The 19,168-nt window shown below is 46.5% G+C and overlaps 1 protein-coding gene across 1 annotated transcript; it reads right to left on the bottom strand.

Moving 5' to 3' along the window:
- Window positions 1-16,093: 16,093 nt before the first annotated feature.
- On the bottom strand, window positions 16,094-18,918 carry LOC135384060 (uncharacterized). The gene is made up of 2 exons (XM_064613309.1): window positions 17,379-18,918; window positions 16,094-16,442 (listed from the first exon to the last, which is right to left on the bottom strand). Exon 1 carries the CDS (start codon window positions 18,860-18,862, stop codon window positions 17,576-17,578), a length of 1,287 nt encoding a protein of 428 aa, XP_064469379.1. The 5' UTR covers window positions 18,863-18,918; the 3' UTR covers window positions 16,094-16,442; window positions 17,379-17,575.
- Window positions 18,919-19,168: the final 250 nt, after the last annotated feature.

Below are 19,168 nucleotides of genomic sequence, written 5' to 3'. Positions count from 1 at the left end.
GAATTGTACTCGGCTGGGAGTGCACGGTCAAATTGTAAACATATATATCTATAAACTCCGTAATGAATAAAAAAAAACTGTATACAATTTCATTTTGCGCACATCAGGTTTTGTCTAGGTGGACGACATTGCCTAAACGGAAGGATATAAACGTTTGTCATGGATGAATAGACGATTTTAGGAAATCCCAGTGTTCCTTGCGCACGCGTTGCCTTCTGGGCGTTTATTGCCATGGTGGAAGGGAGAATAGTCCTTCACGTTTTGTTATCACCGACCTTGACATGGTCAAGGCCTTTTCGTTCTTTCCGATACACAAGTTCCCACAGTTCTGAAAGTTTCTGAAGTTGTCTATTGTGTTCTTGAGCAATAATGTCGCAACTATGATCCCGAAAGAGTGGTAACATTTCCTTGAGTCTCAGGAAAGGTCTGAGTCTGTTTCCCGTCCGTGTCGTTTTCCTGACACTAAAGGAAATGTTGCCGCTCTCCAATGTACACCAGCTCGCTTGTGCCCTTTTGTTTTGTTCTACGTGATTATGAGCGATGCCACAGTCGTCGTTACGCAGGTTATTTTTGTCCCTAATGGTTTTTGAGGGAGAACTACGTCATTCTTGGCGCTACGTATGGTATGTCATGACCAGCGAGGCCGCGTCACCGAATTGAAAGTAGTTTAAAACGCTCATAATGCGAAACTGTTCAAGAATACTTAGTCATTAAGGTTGCGCTGCAGAGATAACAGATGAAAGGTGCGTGTGACCACGAACGAGTCACTGGCAATAGTAAGTGGAAAGCGACTAGACTGTATAAGACGGTCGCCCGTCGCCCAACAACCACCACGCGTAGCACACGTACCACGTGTCGCAATAAAACGAATTAGGTGCCGAACGATTTATCTTGACGAGCTCTCGCTTTACGTGTACACATGGGTAACATTGCAAATTTATCATTTTGGAAGCTATGAGCCAAATAGTTCAAAATTGTCTGACAACGTCGGCATATGCGGGACGAAATTAAAATCAAAGCCGAACAAAACACACTAATGAATGTAAAAATGAAGGACGTCCTACAGGACGTCCTAAGATTGATAAGCAGAGAAATAAAAAAAAAAACGCTCGCGATAACAGCGACATTACATGACCAAGGACGTTGGGCGTTACAGCCACAAAACGAGCCAAGATGACTTCAACCGTCGTGGGTAACATGTCTGTAGTTCTACGTTGAACACCAACGGTATGGTGTGCTAGCCCACCATAACAACGGCTGTGATTTCCAGCGCGGCCACCGTCATCTGCTTTTTGAATTTGCTTCTATGATGCTTTTGTGAAGTGGATATCCCGACGCGACGCCGGCGTGGCGGCAGTGGCAGGTGCAGCTGTTGTGGTCGACAGTTTCAGATGTGTCTGCGTGGGCTCGCCATGGACTATGAAAGCTGTGCGGAGGATCGGCGACGAAAGAATGCTGAGGCTGCGAGACGGGTCCGCCAAGCTGAAGAGGAGTAAGCCCGGAAGGCTCGTTTGCCTGCAGATGCAGTCTTGCGTTAGCGTTGTGTAGGGTCGTGTGAAGGGTTGTGTAGCGTTTGTGAAGGGTCGTTGAAGGTTTGTGTAGCGTTGCAAAGGGGAGTTCCTTAAAGGGACCGAAAAGTGAATATAAACCTATCGAAACTTTATGTTCAGCGAAAAGCTTGAACTTTCAAAAGTTCAAATATCAAAGAACTCCGCTGAAATCGCAGTAGTTTTTCTGTAATCGAATTTTCCATAATTGCATGTCCAGGGACCTAGTAGGAAACCGAGCAGTCTGTAAACAATTGCATGACCCCGCGCCATCTGTCGAGAACGCATGTAACACGCGCACTTCCGGGCGCTAATCCGGCGAAAACGAAAATGGCAGTGGGCATTTTTGACCACTTTCTACGTCGAGAGTGTCGAGCCTCTTGAACATGAGTGCGCTGGAATTCCGCATTCGAGAACTGTCGCTCACACAGAACTGTTGTTCATGCGTTAGGGTGGTGGAAAGTGTGTTCTTCGCAGCACAAGATTCCTCGTCCAGAGATTAGTCGGAGTCACACTCGTCTTCAGCAGTAGCTCACCGTGCCGTGAACATGGACTGATTTGTGAAATTTCCATGTACCAGGGAGAAGCACTTGTGTAAGCCGAAACAAGCGCTGTTTTTTCGTCGCAGGTGTTCATGTGTGAAATGCAAACCGACGGATACTACGGATGGATACTACGGTTTTTGCTGCTGAGAGGTAGAGAATGCGTGTGGAAGGCAGACAGACAATTGTATCAGAACTAACGAATATTTCGAAATACTGTGCCTTGACACCGAAGTACTGCAAGTGTCTTTTACATACATCCGAGAAACCGAAGAGCATGACAATATACACGGCAGCGCCGTGTGGTCTTTACGCGCTACTTGAACAGCAAACTGGACGAAAAACCCTTATTTCTGCAGGAAATTCCGTTATACCACCTGGTTGGAGGAGGTCTTCCACTCACAAGAAGGATATGGGGTGCTCCGAGAAAATACAATAGAAAGTACTCCACTGGTTCTCGATCTGCGTCATGCATGCAATTAGGGATGCTTTCTCATCAGCTAGCAGACTTGTAGAAATGTTGATGTCAGCATATTTTCATTTCGTGCTTGCTGCAAGTTTTTCTCATTCCTTTTTCTTTGCTGTCACAGCATATTATAATTACTAGTTTGTTCCTGGAGGGTTAAGTAATCTGTGGGCGTAGATGTATTTCTAGGTTATACTCATGTCTCAATTGTATACGTGAGGAGTGAGTAAGATAATTTTCATCAGTGTCATTCAGCTGAACTGTGTTCATAACCTTTTAGTACACTTCTTAGTGACCATGTTTCCAAATGTCAATTAATATTTGAACAAAGATCGGGATTTAACAATTAATTAACTCTGTTTTGCTAAACGGAGTACTTGTGACTGATTCATTATCACGTCACCAACTAACATTTGTAAAGAAGGACTTGAGGGCTGACTTCAAATATTATTAACCCTTGATCTGGGTTCAAAGTTAACCATGCACCATTGGTGTGCATAGTACTCCAAAACGGCTAAATAATTTATTGCATAAGTTCTCTGTTACTGTAATTGAGATGTAGTTTTGTAAAGTACTTTTGACAGCCCTGCAAATTGAAACTGGCTTCAGTGTACACTACAAATGCATCGTAACATTTGATTGAAATATAATATAAGAGCAGCAACGTTTTGTCACAACTCAAACTATATCTTTCTTATTTATTGTCCAGGGACTTAGGAAACACAGTAGGACTTCCTGCCCTCTGATGTTTTGACATACTTGATAGAGTTGTAAAACCTGCAACAAAATAAACAAGGGACGTATAAACAGTTTTGTCTTTTGCTTTTGAATTTAACAAGCGGTTATATTTTACCATTTGTTCACTTTTGTATTCTCTGTTGGTGAAAAGATTACAGGAACTATAATCTTGATGAAGATGAGAACTTTTCTTCAGGCATGCTAAGTGAGACAAAAGAAATGTACAATGAAGGTTGTACAAAAACAGCAAATCTCCGTCGACTAAAACTTTATATGTGTGGATGTTACCACATCGTGTAGTTTCCATCCAACAGTAGGACTACTCAAGGTTGTTTGGTAGTTGTTGGTAGGTTGTTGGCATGTTGATGTGCTATACCGTTATAGCACATCAATATAGATGAGGGCCAAACACAGTAGACAGCGTGATGGCTGCAAACTCAAGTGAAGATTTATTCAACAGAACAAGAAACCGAAAGCATGAGTAAAGCAAGGCAGTGCCCATGCAGTGTATGGTGAACCACACTAATCTCTGAGAAGGTAGGATCGGAAGAGCAATAAAGAGAAATGACAGTTGCGTCTGAGATAGGGGAACTCTGCAAATTTAGGACCGATATGATGTGATTACCTTGCATGGCTCACTACAGCTCTGACACACATTGAACAATTCCAGTAGTGGGGCTTCAAAGACAATGAACGTTCGCTGTTTCATAGGGCATTCAAGTGTAGAGGATGCTTCTCTAGAAAATTAATTAGCGTTCCTTAGTCATGAAGTCATAACTACACCTCAACAGGAAGTATTCTTGTACCCTTCAAACAAGCTAGTAGTTCTCATCGGTTTCTTCTATTGTTGACGTCATACTAATGTTCTGCACCTGTCCAAAGACTCCAAAAAATGTCACAAAGTCTGCAACAAATCTAGTGCTTCCATCTGTTTACTTTGCATACCTGCTTTCAGCTATTTCTGTCATGTCAACTTGAGTGCCTGGATCACACACACACGAAGCAGTCTTGCGCCACTTCAACACTGGAAGGCCCCTAAAATTAAATTTGTTGATGTTGACAATGTTGAGTATGGGACAAGTAGGATAGCATAAGTTAAATGGAATACGTCATCGCTATATTATAATTTATACATGTGTGACGCCTGTACGTACCTTAGACGTTGTGTTGAACTCTTCACCTCGGTGAACCAAAATCACTGGGTACTGAGCATCAGTGCAATCGTTACGTCTTCGCAATTCGCCTTCTACGGCATATTCGTAGTCATCGGCAGCAAAATGAGCTCAGCACACACGACACGACTGCTACATCTAATAACCGAGTGTTTCGAACCACATTCGTTTTCGCGCACTCTCCTGTTGAATCTTGTGGTAGAAAACGCCCGCCGCCGATGGTGAACGAACATGATTTTTGCATCCCCCAGCACCAAAACTACACTAGGTATATGTAAGTCTCTGGAATAATTGACACAACAGCCACGAACATGTCATTCACTTATACTTTGTGCTTCGGGCGACCAACATGACCACCCACGACGTAAACAATAAACGCGATAACACAGATGGCCTTGCAGATGGCGCGGCGGATCGTAGCTCGTAGCGGCGAAGTAGCTGAATGCTTTATTAACGTAAAAGCTATGGAAGTGAGCGTCATTTTTAAAATGTCGTTTAGCTGTAAGATAATGTGCGTGAACTTTGTTCTGTACAAAATCAACTCTCACGTGGTAAGGGTTGACCAATCCCTGGGAGCCCTGACCCGAAACCCAAGTTGCTCTTTTTCGCCGTTCGCTGGCAGCACCGTCCATGTTCCGGCAATCTTCAAAATATTTATACGTAAAAAATATGCCGAATTGAGAAGTAATGCTTTCTGTGTCTTATCAAACAACGATGTTGTGCACGACAGTGGGTAAAAATATGGGGGTTATTTTTCACTTTTCGGTCCCTTTAAGGGTTTTCAAGTTTTAATGCCAACGCATTTTTTTACTCCAAGATTGCACCTCTGAACTGTGTGCTTCTTATTTTTATTACGTGTTCTTCTATTCTAATTGCGCTGAAATCTATGTCCACGCCACTATGGTAACCTTATGGTTATGGTAATGGGTATGGTAATCTTCTAGCTCCCCATAACGTCACCACATGGTTAGGCTCCCTAGAAGAAGACGACGTATGTCTTCTGTTGTACCGTGCCACTTGTCGACCTCGGACGGTTTCGAACCCTCCACCTCGACGCCAGTAACCGTGCTGCATTATCGTCCACTGAGATTGATTGTCAACTGCAAAAGAAACGTCAGGAAGAATGCCCTCTAAGGGATTAAAATAATTTCCTTTGTTGCGCGTGCTACAAGCAAGCTGACTTTCAGGTTTAATTCTGTGTCATTTTATTAGACTATTTCAACTCTCAACGCTACCGCTATATCCCTCTTCACATTTTCTGTAAAATTAAAGACGAATTTGATACGTCAGACACAAGAAGCAAACAACCCGTTCGATAATAATTCCCCTGACTTTTCTCCGTGGATAAGGAAAGGGCGTCATATCTAGCGCCCTCTAACGCCGTCGCCACTTCACTTGTCAACCTCTAAAACTGGTTCTCTCATTTCCATGATAAAGTCTCTAGTGGCGACTCCGAGAAAGAAAGGGGGGAAAGCAGAAAAATAACGGGAACCTAGCCGTAAAATCGATATAGGGTCTCTTTTGTTCTCATTCTTTAGCGTTCCCTCTGGCATTCCCTCATCCGTTGTTTGCCGCGCACAATCGAGATACCCCGAATCGCTATTCCCGCGCTGCTTCGTACAACGCGAAGAGAGGAAGAAGAGAAGGAGTGGGGTAAGAAGAACATGAACTGCTGGGCCGAACGGGAGTTCAAGGATAAAGGTCGAGCGGAGTACAGTCTATAGACTTCTAGCGAAGAAACGTCACCGTGACGTAATCATGACGTTGTAGTGATGTGGTGACATGGTGGTCAATGCGTGCTCGTTTCAGCAAACGCGCATGCATTGGCTCGAAGGACTTAGAAATGCTTCATGCATGTAACGAGGACTGTCTCCCGTTCTGCGCACTAACTTTTTCGCAAAATCTCCTAATTAAAGAGTCGATTAATGAGTTTAGGTAGTTAGGCATACCGTAGTTACATATTGTCTTCAAGAGAATGTCCGCCTGGCCGTATAGCCCACGCGAAACAGCATTTATGCTGCTCTCATAGGTTTTCGTATAACAAATCTGTAAATAATAAAGATGAACCCTGTATATTCGGCAAAACGACCCTGTAAAAAAAAAAAAGAAAACCTGTAAAACGGCATTCGGAATATAGTAGCGGCTAGTCTTCTCTTTATGCTTAGAATGTGTTTTGTGTTAATGTGGTGGTAGCAGTAGTGAACATGTTTATGCGAAGAAGCGTTACCGGCAGTGAGCAAAATGCATGCGAGTGAGCATAAAAATCCTGGGAAAATGTGTTATGAGGCAGAATATGAGACACCCTGCACGACCTGTACGCATACAAGTGGTAGGCGTGCCCATGCAGTGCGAGCTGAGGAGCGGCGTTCGACCCCCTTGTCCACATCTTCCGGCGGCTCTGCAGCACTGTCAGTATTAAACGCGCGTGCGTATTTGAAACGTGTCGTAACGTTACCGAGCGATTTGCCCGCGATTGCCTCCAGCACAGCGATGCAGCCTCATATCATAAGGCTACATCTGCATCTACATAATACAAGTTCTGTGATGTAGACCCGTCGATAGAGAGGAGAGTAGACTGTATAATGATGACGGCAAGTGCTGCTGCGACTTCTGGCTCTATTTCCTTGAACCTTTGGCGGTCTCGGTGTCGAACGGGTACAAGAAATTAGGAAAGTTTGGCGAACGACGACATACCAATAACTCGATATGTATTACGAGCACTTCCAGGTTCTAATAAAACTTTTTTTTCTAAGCCTCTTCTTATTTTCTCTCCTTCCACTCGCACACTCCGTTAAGTTGTTTTTATGACGCACAACTCGCCAAGTTCAGAATGACGAAAGCAAATTCGTGACAAAAAACAAAATGAAACTGTCGGCGACAAAAAAGAAAAAAAAAAAAACGCGAGCGAGAGCTAGCAATTCGTGGGTTATGAGAGTGCGTGGCATTCCTGCGAGTGAGTCCAACTACGTTGAAGCAAACGGGTCCCTAATAACGTACCACGGAAAAGTCTATCGGGCAACGTGAAAAACGAGAAATCTAGGGGAGGAGGTAGCGTGCTTCACAGACGAGTTGAGCTCTTTGCTGAACTGGTCGCCCTCAATGATGCCGAGCGGTCAGAGAGAAAGTGTTTCCTGACGAGTAATTCTGGTGCGTGGCAAGTTTATCGAGACGATGGTACAACCTCGCAATATCAATCAGCGTGCTGATCGACTTGAGACGTGACGGCCATTTGTGAGTGCTTGACCTCGTCCGTCGTGTTTACGTATATTGAACGGGAACGTCAATGGCATTGCTGACGCGGAGCTCTCGTACATCCGTTGATAGACTTTCCTTGAAGTCTATCAAACATCGCTTCTTCCTCGCTGTGGTGGTGGTCGTGGTGGTGAAAGGACTCACAGTTGTCGGCCTCACAGAGGTGAGCAACGTCACGACTGACGCCCTGGGGCGTGAGTAGTGCGTCCTGGGCCGAGGGAATAGGATCGGCACAGTTCTTCTTCTTCTTCTTCATTATGGGTTTATAGAGATGTTAGTTACTCTTCTTCCTCGCGGTGGTGGTGGTGGTGGTGGTGATGGTGAAAGGGCTCGCCGTTGGCGGCCTCACAGATGTGGGCAATGCCACGACTGACGCCCTGGGGACTGTGCGTCGACATATGTCTTCCTCGCCTTGTTCCAGGAAGCACTACAGGAGCCAATGGTAAGCGTAAGCATAACGTTTGCCGCGAACTCGACTCCTACCCTACTATTTGGCAGAGTAATAGGTCTTACCCTTTCGTGAGCCAAATACGTCATACTTGCGCTGCAAATAATTTTCTTCGGGACTAATCTTCAGATCTAAAGCAAGTTAGCAGGACACCTACGGAGTCAGGTAAAAATACCGTCTACGTTCTATCGACTAGCGCAGAGGACAAGCCAGACTCTTACAGGCTTCATAGCTAAGTACATTATACCGCCGGAAGCCCCCTAGTCTCTGCCGGTATACCGCCGACTTTCGTAAGCCTTCTGAACCTTCTGGAAAGACAAGATCAGGTCCCCCCTCAAGTCCTCCGAGCCCATTTTCATGCTCTGGTAGACGAGAAGTTTTCTACGTTTACGGCAGCATATACAGATGGCGCATCCCGAAACAACAAGTCCGCCTCAGCATTCGTCATATCATCCGAAGGCGTAGTGCAAGGACGACCCCTTTCACATCCAACCTCCTCAACACTTGCGGACCTCTATGCCATCCTTTTCTTTCTACAACACATCGCTGATTTTACCCCGCGGGAATGGGCAGTCTTCACAGACTCCAAATCTGCACTTCAAGCTATTGAAAATTCCTGCATACTAGGCCCATCCACACCCCTCGTCACAGATGTGTTAATGGCTTTCCACACTGTCTACGCAGCAGGCCATAGGCTAGTTTTCCAGTGGGTTCCAACCCATTGTGGTATCGTGGGGAATGAGCAGGCCGACGGCGCCGCAGAAGCAGCACTCTCGTATCGGAAACGGACCAGTATTGTTCTCCTGAGAGGAGACCGCCGTTCCATTCTGCGACGCCTGGTGACACCCCTGGCTTCCCGCCAATACACAACCGACATTCTCCCTCATCTATGTTGAGCAGAGTTGATCCAACGCTCGCTTTCCGCATGCCACGAAACACCTCTCGTCAAGATACTGCATTAATCCACCCAATGCGACTCGATGTGGCCTTTACCGCTCAGTGGCGTTACCGCTTGAGACAAGTTGACTCTCCCATATGCTGCCACTGTGGTGCTCTTGAGGATCTGGAGCACATTCTTCTTCATTGCCCCCACTACTAAACTTCCTCTGCCCCTCGCCCCTTCTCCCTATCGAAATTGCTTGGTCCCTGGCCCAATCCAGCCCAGCAACGATCTGCGCTCAAGGCTCTTTTGACATTTCTGGACACCAACAGACTTCGATCGTTATTGTCAAGGGGCTCCTTATTTTATTCCCCATCTCCCCATCGCCATCCCCAAGTCATCCCCATATCATCGTCATCATGTATCTCTCTCTCTCCCCACCTCCCCAGCAGCAATGGGGTAGAGTATCGCCTCTGGCGATGAACCTCCCCACTCTCCATCTCAAAATAAAGTTGTTGTTGTACCGTCTAAGTGAGGGATAGTCGAAACGTTCTTTCGTTGCGTCGTCCGTTGACGAATTTTAAACAACAAATTGTGGAGTGATTGCGGGAACACGTAACGTACATACATCGATCGAAATATATACCTTTTACCGGCTGATAAGCTTTGGAGGTCAGTGCTGGTTGTCAGAATGTCATCCGCTGGGCATAGGAACGCACGCTAGGACGTTAATCGTTCGTCCATCCGGTATTGATGTTGTATTCCTCACCGGCAGTATCCTTGTATGAATCTTGATCTATGGATAATGCCCCGAATGGAAATAGCTGATTCACTGGCGAGGGCTTTACGAGTTGCCACATACGCCGTGTAGATGTATGCGGGGTAAGACTTTCGCAAAAAAGTATTTCAGCTTCTACGGGCTAACTAGAAGTCGTCTTCAAATGATGCCTGAATGAATGAAGTCTCCCTATAGTTTTGAAGGTCTCCTGTTCTATCGAGTATTGTAGGCACACCTGTCGCATGCAGAGGTGTTTTGCTTGGCTTTTTGGCTTTGGCTAAACATTTTGCTTGGCTTGGCCCAGATAATGCGAAAATGCGAGAGCAGAAGGCTCGATGAAACAACTTCCCGACGGATTCCTACGTTTGCTAGATGATTCAGCTACGAAAAATGAACGAGGGATGGCGCTCTCATGCTGCATAATGGCGTCCGTATAATGGTAGATTAAAAAGATACATAACATAAACGAGTGGACAACGACTTCCGCTATCACGAGTGGAGAACGACTTCCAGCTATCACAACGAGAGCTGGATCTTTCATTTTGTATAGCCAGTTTATCGCTCCCATTGTATTTTTTTCACCCTCTAGCTACCTTAGAAGCTGATAATGACGTAAAGTAGTCTCAATTAGAAACGAACGATTGATAAACTTGAAGCAGCACAAACCAGGCTTCACTGGCGTAATACTGGACGCCGTGCCGAAGCAGTAATAACCTCGGCTGGCATGCACACCACATCGCCCAAGTGACGTCTCTATCGTCCCGTTTCATTCCCTACATAGAGCACTTGTCTTGTCGACTACGTGCAGTAGTCACACGCGATGTGCTATGCCTTACCGCGATTTGTCAGAAGCGCGGGCTCATAATACGCATCATTCCGTGGTGGGCCCACGCGCGTTTTTGGCGATCCGAATCGACACGGCTGGCTGGGGCTCCCCATGTATATTTTCTAGTCTTCTACGCCGAGACTGGGAGGTAACCCGGGTTCGAATCCGGTCGGGACGTTGCCCGCTTCAGCGTGGCTCGCTATGGCAAGCGGTTCTATGACCACGACCCATTAGAGGGATCCCCCCCCCCCCCCGATGGTGGTGGTGGTAGTGCTGACAGATCTCGCCCTTGTCGGCCCCACAGAGGTGTGCACCGCCGCGACTAACTCTCTGGGGGGGGGGATGTGCGTCCTGGGCCGACTTCTAAGGGAACTCTGCTGACATATGTCAGACAGCGTGTGAGGAACACCCAGGAAAACTACCAGACAGCTCAGCCGGCACCGGGATTCGAACCCCGGTGCACCGGCAGGCAGGGCAATGGCAGCGAACGAGTTCCGAAGCAGCAACTCTCTAACGAGGGCAGATACGTACCGTCCTTTGTATCAACAGGGCTGTGGAATAGCGGGGGTCATTAGTCCCTTTCTTCTGCTTTGCATGCAACTAAATGATTTTCAGAGTGAGTAAAATAGGTTTAATGACGTCGCAACTCTTATAACGAATTATAAATGTGTCGAGAATTCTCAACGGTTTTCCTGTTGTACATCGTCAGGGTTGTTTGGATTTAATTCACATGGATTTTTTCCGGTGGATTTTTTAAAATTCTACCCACGCAATTTTATCCGGATTTTTTTAGAGATGTTCTCCAGAGGTGATGTGAAAGACAATCTGAATTCAACGTCACACGGAAGACTCCCGGTTTATTTTCTTGTACTGTTTGCTGTTTGCAAAAGCCCATGTACGCGTAACATTAGCTTTTAACTTTTTTAACTTAGTAACATTTAACCTAACTTTTTTAACTTAATTTTCAGATTTAACTTGTCCCCGCTTTCTTCTACTTCTAGCTATTCAAGGAGAGACTTTCTTTCGCTTCCCGGAGGCACTGTAACGCCGAATCACGACAGCTAATCCAGGCGCGTAGGATCCACACCATTCAACCACGCGTGCATGGAACTCCACTTTTTGGAAAGAAACTGATACAATGTTGCTGCGACAGGCAGTTTCGTAAATAGAAACTATGAGAGGTCACCCAAAATCAAGAGCAGTAAAGCACACTTGTTTTTACTCTGTGTCACATTTCGAGCCTTGTATATATTGTCCAAAAATATCTGGGTTTTATCCAAAACGCCCACTGGAGAAGATATTTTTAAAAATATCCGGATTTTTTTCAACCCTGCACGTCGTACTTCATAAGGCAGTATTAAGGGAGGGAACAGGTTGGTTAGTCTAGAGCAGGGGCGCCGAAATGGCGCTCCGTGTGGCCCCCGAGCAAAAAATAAATTTTAAAAACTCTGCTCAAGCTTCATGAACGGCCGTGGCGTTATCACTGGGCTATCACTGTACTTGTGCAGTTTATCTTGCGAATTCAGTTTCTCTTTGTTTTTTTTTAATTACTTATCCGCTTATTAACTTATCTCGCGTTAATCAGTCATAGAAAACTGTTGCCACTGACCTGTAACAGCTGATTATTCTCTAACTACAACCCAAGCAGCACAATGTACTGAAACTCGAGTGCAATAGGGGTGGACGGGTAGGTGGAAGACCTTGAACGAACTGGTGAAACTAAAGAACATTGATAAGACACATACCGTCCACCCCTCTTGCACTCGACTTTCGGTACATTGTGCTGCTTGGGAAGAGACGAGCTGGACCGAGTGGCACATGGCACAGCGAAGATGACAAAAGTAACACAAAGACAGTCACGGAACGTCGGACATTGACCCTTTAATCATATATGATAAGAGGTTGAAAGTTCACTGTCTGTCTCTGTGTTGCTTTCGTCGTCGTCTTCGCTGATGAGTCTCTAAACCTCTCCCTGCGTCTGATGTTTGCATGATTAATATGAATAGTACATTCCTACCAAACTTTCTGAACAAAGCCCACATGGCCGATTTGTAATATTGGTAACTTCAATGACACCACGAACGGACCGGTTTAGTCGCAGGCTTGGTGATCTCTCGGCTGAATTCGAGCAAATATTCTTCGAGTGCTGTACACGGGTGTTTTTTGGCTCCCCGTTTTTCGCAGTTGTTGACACCATTCGTGATGAGTAAAACATGCAACTAGTTGACCCGCGGTGCGATGCACCGATAAAGAACAAGTTCGCTGAAGTTGGTGCAGCTTCGTTTTATTATTACGTTGACGAAAGCATCTGAGGATACGTGTGTTGTCGTGGACAAACCTGTCCGTGTTCGGTACAACGTACGTCGAATAATAATAATTCGTTGCTTTATGTAGTGAGAGAACTATATCAACGTACGTCTGCGAGCAGGTGTTTTCTGTGATCAACCTGAATAAGTCAAAGTTACGCTCACAACCAACAATCGAACAGCTCACACCCCTTAAGATTGCAATTGCGAAATCATTTTCAGACGATGTGGACGCAATAGTTAAGAAGAAGATGTGTCACGTTTCCTCATGACACAGCAACTGAAAAGGACTGCTGACACCTACGATTGAGCAACACTCAGTAACGCGAACGTATACGTTATATGTCGTTTTAAGTTATGTGTTGTGTCATCTGGTATCAGAAACAGGATAGCAGACAGCCGTGGTATGCGGCCCGCGTAGTTCCCCCATGGCTCAATGCGGCTCGCGGAGATGAATGAGTTCGGCACCACTGGTCTAGAGGGTTAGTACCAGTTGGTCAGGCGAGCGCTTCCATATGAAAAACGTCACTGGAGCGACCTACTGCTTTGTTTGAATTGCTTGTGGAATGTGATATGTCACATTATATATTACGCTATGTTATAAAACGTGGGGTACAATTGGATGATAACATAGTGGTACCTCGGTGGTCAGGTTCAATTGTAGCTGTATGAGAAGCACTCGTGGACGTACGACGGTTGAGCTTCTTGCAAGATATTACCAAACTCAAACACGCTCGTAATGTTCCAATCTGTGGGCAAGCCCACTGCGCGCATGCCTATAGTGTTTATGCTAAACGCGAGATTGAAAAGTTCAACTAACAAAAAACAGGAGGCTGCCTTATTTCTTACGAACTGCTCTTTCGGAGTCAACTTCTCTCGGAGACAGATAGCATTATCACGATTTAAAAACATGCTACTATAGCCCGAAATCATCTGTACACGCTGTCGGCAAGTTCCACAAAGAGAATCGGAGTTCAGGAATCTCCATCAGGCCACTTCGAAAATAAAGTCTACAGCACGTGGATCCATCTTCTGCCTTTCATGAAAATCGCTCAAACGTCTGCGCTTATTTCATGCTTGTAACTCACGCACGAGCAAGGAATGCGAAGTCAACTTCACCAACTTCTTGCATGAGTAGCATTCCCTCTTGAAGTCTCTATCCGAATTGTTTTTCCCCGTCTACGCGAACCACTGAAGACGATCGACAAAGCACAGTGAACAGAACTATCCGAAGAGTATAAAGCGCTCATGCATGTTCAGTATGTATACGTATGCTAGAGCCCTTCGACGATATGTGAGCTTCATGCACGAAAATGGAACAGAAAGCAACACACTTGCTTTTAAGAAGGTCTTATGATCCATGCATGCACAATGTGAACTTTGTATGGGTTCGTTTCTGCCTAGGATATTTCTTACTTACTGTTTTCGATTTAACTGCTCTTATCCATTTCAAAGTGCAAGACTACGAAGTTGTAGCGCACATGACTATCTGTATCGAAGGAAAATAAGGAAGAGCTCTTTGGCTGCACTTATAGCATATGTTTGTAAGTCAAACGTATCAAAGGAAAGATGTATAAGGCTAGAATAGCGGGCCAACATTGGAAGCTGAATAATAGGCTCCACAGGCTACGTGTGAATGTGGCCTTCACTGCGTTCTATCGCTACGAGCCTAGGCTGTGATGCTAGCTCTATTTTAAACGAGTGTGATGTACTTGCCAACGCAGAACACATACTCCTCCGCTGACAGACCTATATCAACGAGAGGCGTACACTGCAGTCACAGCTTGCCACCCTTGGCAGCCGCCCCTTCGTCGTGCGTCATTGACCCTTGGACACCACGGCCCACTCCAGGGCGACCTTACGTCATGTAGTTGGGTTGTTTTAGGCGACTGGCCTAAGGGACTCATTGTGACACAGACAGCTCTCTCAGACATTCCCACCATCACGATCAGGATCGCCATCGCCGCTCCGATCATCACCGTCATCGCTCATCATCTTCATCACTCATCATTGTCATCACTCATATTAGACCCCCTAGGTATGGGATAGCGTTCCACTCCTAGAGTGGGAAACCTCCCCACTGCATTGTCACAATATAATTGTTGTTGTTGTTGAATAATAAGCTACTCGAAAATACACTGCGATGATGGAAATATCTGGGAATACTCCTCAATCATCATCGTTAAAGTTGTAATTAAAGTCAATTTGTAGTTTTGCCTGAGATCAGCTAGGACGTGCTGAATACTGGTGTACCACTAACGAAAGGAAAGGCTGAACATGTGTTTCATAACGAACACTATGGCCACTACAGATACGAATGGCAACGCCCGCTTCAGTGGCGCGTCGGAAGGGAATTCGTGCTCTTTCTGACTGACACAGGGCTCGCGCTGAGCCTGTAACTGTGCCTCTTTTCTTTCGTTGTTTTCGTTTTCTTTTTCTTATATATATATATATATTTACGCGGGAATAGCAAGTCGGCTTCTGGAGCCAGCTTAACCTAACTGGAACCTAACCTTTCCCCTCTTTCTTTGTTTTTTTTCTTTGCAATAAATCTATATCCCCCCCACACACACACACACAGATACGAACACGCTAGGAACACAAGAACGCTATAGATATGACTCTTATGGCGAGAAAAGTCGAAGCTGATAATCGTGTGTTCGAAGAAAAGTATTCGAAAACGCGTACGGTTTCTCGTCTAAGAATGTGCACAAAGTGTTTGTTGGATCGGAACATGAGCAAAGCCTGCAATGAACTTACGCTTTGTGCAACAGTGGAGGACACTGAGCACGCTCTAGTGTACTGTTCTAGATATGCACCTTAAAGGGCCACCATGAAATCTGCTCTCGACCGACTGGACAACCGCAACTTTAACCTCGTAAAAGTGCCGGGTCCTTGGCCACCTGACAAGAGATACGCTGCCTTGTCAGCGCTTGTGACATGCGTTGGAGTCAGTCTATTAGGACCGTGTGATTCATTGTACGCTGCGTTTACCGCTGATTTGGCCTTTGGCCGATAGTTATCGCGAAAGCTGAGAGTTTTTCTGTTAGTTTTTTCCCCTCTCGGGAGGAGCTGTTTATGGGTGTAGCCGAATTTGTCGTATAGCGAATTCAATTTGTCCCTTTTATTTTTTTCGCCAACACATCACATTCACATGGCCTTCTCCGCTAGTAGTTGAGCCCTAGTGCTGCATACTTGAGGTTCGTGGCGCGGACGATGGGACACTGACGTCGTACTGTTGACATGACGTAGACCGAAACTTGGAAGGTACCAGGGCACGCATGGCTTGTGATGAAGGTCGTAGGATGAATGTTCATTGAGCTGCCGTGTGTCGCTCGCGCGTTTTACAACAATGAAGTACCTCGGAACCATCTGACATCTATCGCGGCCCTTAGTGAGCCATTCCAGGACAAATTTTCCGTGAACAACTATTCGGACGTATACTCTGGACCGCTGCATCAGCTTCTCTCACTGTTCTCTGAAACACCTGTGAAAGGATTGCTAGGCATTACTGGCGCGAGGACGTACACAATGAACTTTCCACCATCCTAGTTCACTTCGTGAGTGACGAATTTTTCACTCATCATGTGCGTGAGTGCGCCCTTGTGAGTTTTTGCTTAGACTGCGTAAAACAACGAAGACGTTTCCATTTTGCAACGTCGCTTCTGTGCTACCTTTTCCTTCAGCAACAACCTTTTGATCCTTACTTTAAAGCTCCCAAGAACACGAACACTTCATATCGATAGACGGTTGTTTACCCCGTTTGATAGTTCTCGTTTCTTTCTCGTTCTTTGTCTCGTCTCGTCTCGTCTTCTTTGTTGCTTCTGCTTTCAGCACACCCACGAAAGCAACGTTCAAACCCAAGCAGCACAATGTACTAAAAGTCGAGTGCAATAGGGGTGGACGGGTAGGTGGAAGGCCTTGAACGGAATTCTGAAACTAAAGAACATTGATAAGACACATACCGCCCTCCCCTATTGCACTTAATTTTCGGTACATTCTGCTGCTTGGGAAAGGTCTGTACAGCTTGGGACAAAAGCTTACGGAACACGCGAGCCGTACTTTTTCTTAGCTGCGTACTTTTTCTTCGCTGCGACACCCTAGCGGCTGCCGGAATCGGGTGAGTCCTCTGTTTCGAAGGGGTGGACGGATGCGCTGTTAGCGACACATAGTGGTGGTTCATGATCCAGTCTCGCTTATGCGTGCCTGGGAAGTACAAGTTACCGCTGTGTGTCGCTAACAGCGCACCCTTCCACCCCTCCGAAACAGTGAACTCACTCGCTTCCGGCAGCCGCTAGGGTGTCGCACCGGAGAAAGAGTACGTCGCTCGCGTGTTCCATAAACTTTTGTCCCAACCTGTACACGCTGTACACCGGCGCCTTTGATTTTACCTTCTGTGTTTACTTGTTACCTTTTATCTTACCTTTCCGCCGTCGGGGCAGTATCGCTTGCTGTACAGTTTCCGGGACAGAATTTTTCTTACGCCGGTGCGTTCCCAAGGAGCAAAATGTACTGAAAGTCGAGTGCAATAGGGGTGCGCGACTGCCTTGCCTACATAGGACCGTCAAATGCCGCCCGCTGCATTGTTCGCACTTCAGGCCCTTGACGGATCGACAAACTCTAGCGGTGTGATTCTCCTTTGCGCAACGGAAGCCGCTCTTCCAGGTCTGCCAGGTCAGCCTCTACACGGCACTTCCTGACGTCGTGATCCTTCCCACAAAAGAAGGAAGAGTTGTCTGCAGTTTTCTTGGTATTCGTTGGTTTAGATGGTTTACTGGCTTCAGCACCGAGTGCTGCGGCGGAGGGCAGTCGGTCCTGTGAATTTCGAGTGTGTTTGCCCCCTCGTCTCTGTGTAAAACGTTGAGGATCTTGTGTCCCTTCTGCCGCTGCGATGTGTTCTCTGCATTCAGCTTCCATTTTGATGAAGTCTAATAGCTTGCCCATGATCTCTTCATGACGATCGTCTGCGGTTCCAGTTGCGTCCGCGGCATCACTGTGAAGTTTCCTCTGAAATCTGAGGACCAAGTCGACTGGAAGGGCCCGTTGTATTACTGGGTACAACAGCGAAGAATACGAACTTAATCCAGTTACCAACGCTTCCAAACTTCGGATATGCGCGCGCGCCGCGTCACGCAGACGTCTAAGTTCGGAGACGTTTCGGGACGAAAGAACATCCTGGATGGCTAACAGTCGCTTCAAATGGAACTGTATGAGCGAGTCTGGATTGCCGAATCGATCCTGTAGCATTTCGACCGTCGTGTCATACATGTCGCCTGTAAGTTGAAGCCCTTTAACGGAAGCTGCGGCTTTTCCCTTGAGGACAGACGACAAATACGACATCTTTTCATTGTTGGACAACGATGAATTACGGTTCACGATGGACTCAAAGCGGATCCAGAACACCTGCCAATTCTCCATACTGCCGTCAAACTTGATGAGCTCTAGCTTCGGCAAATTAGGACGACGAGTAGAGCTCAGAATGGATACCGACCCCGTATCACCAGTACATCCCGGTGGCGTAGCAGGACCGGTCTGGACTGTCCCCGCGATCGTCGAGGCCTGGGCGATGGGCTGAGCCTGGGCGATGTGCTGAGGCACAAGGCTCCTCCTTAATAAGCATGATGTGGAGGCTACGCGGTCCTGATATTCCAATACCTTGTCAAATTCGGCATCAGCTTGTTCAACGGTGAACAAGGTCTCCAGATTTCTGTCAACTTCTTCCAGAGAAGTAGCGAACGTCATGATACGTTCGGTCAGTAGCTCGCAACGGCCAGCATGGTCAGCGGGAACATCGGTCGTCTCGAGCAGGCGTTCGGCCTCGTTGAGCACGGTTGTCAACCGCTGACGAAGGGATTTCCTCTTGGATAAAAGCAAGGACTTCGTGGCTTGTTCCTGCGGTTCCGTCATCCTGCAGGCCTTGGAATGTCCTCTTCCCGGCTTTCGGCACCAGTGTATAATGTTGAGGAAGGGCAAGGACGACAGGCAGCAGGAGCAAGTAGACTTTACTGCTCCAAAGCGAAAACGAGAATGCAAGCTCATGCCCATAACGTGCCTGTCCATAAGGTGCGCGAGAGAGGTGCGCAGTAGCTTCATCTTCCTTAACAGAGCCAAATTGAAATGTGGTCTCGACCGATTGGATAACCGAAACTTTGACCTCGAAAACGTGCTGGCTAATTGGCCACCAGACAAGAGGGACGCTGCCTTGTCTGCGCT

The sequence above is a fragment of the Ornithodoros turicata genome, chromosome 2 (assembly GCF_037126465.1).
Source record: "Ornithodoros turicata isolate Travis chromosome 2, ASM3712646v1, whole genome shotgun sequence".
NCBI lineage: Eukaryota > Metazoa > Arthropoda > Arachnida > Ixodida > Argasidae > Ornithodoros > Ornithodoros turicata.
This window is presented reverse-complemented; position numbering and strand designations above follow the sequence as displayed.

Coding starts and splice junctions, on each gene's coding strand:
- LOC135384060 (XM_064613309.1), bottom strand. CDS start 18,862: ATGACGGAACCGCAGGAACAAGCCACGAAGTCCTTGCTTTTATCCAAG.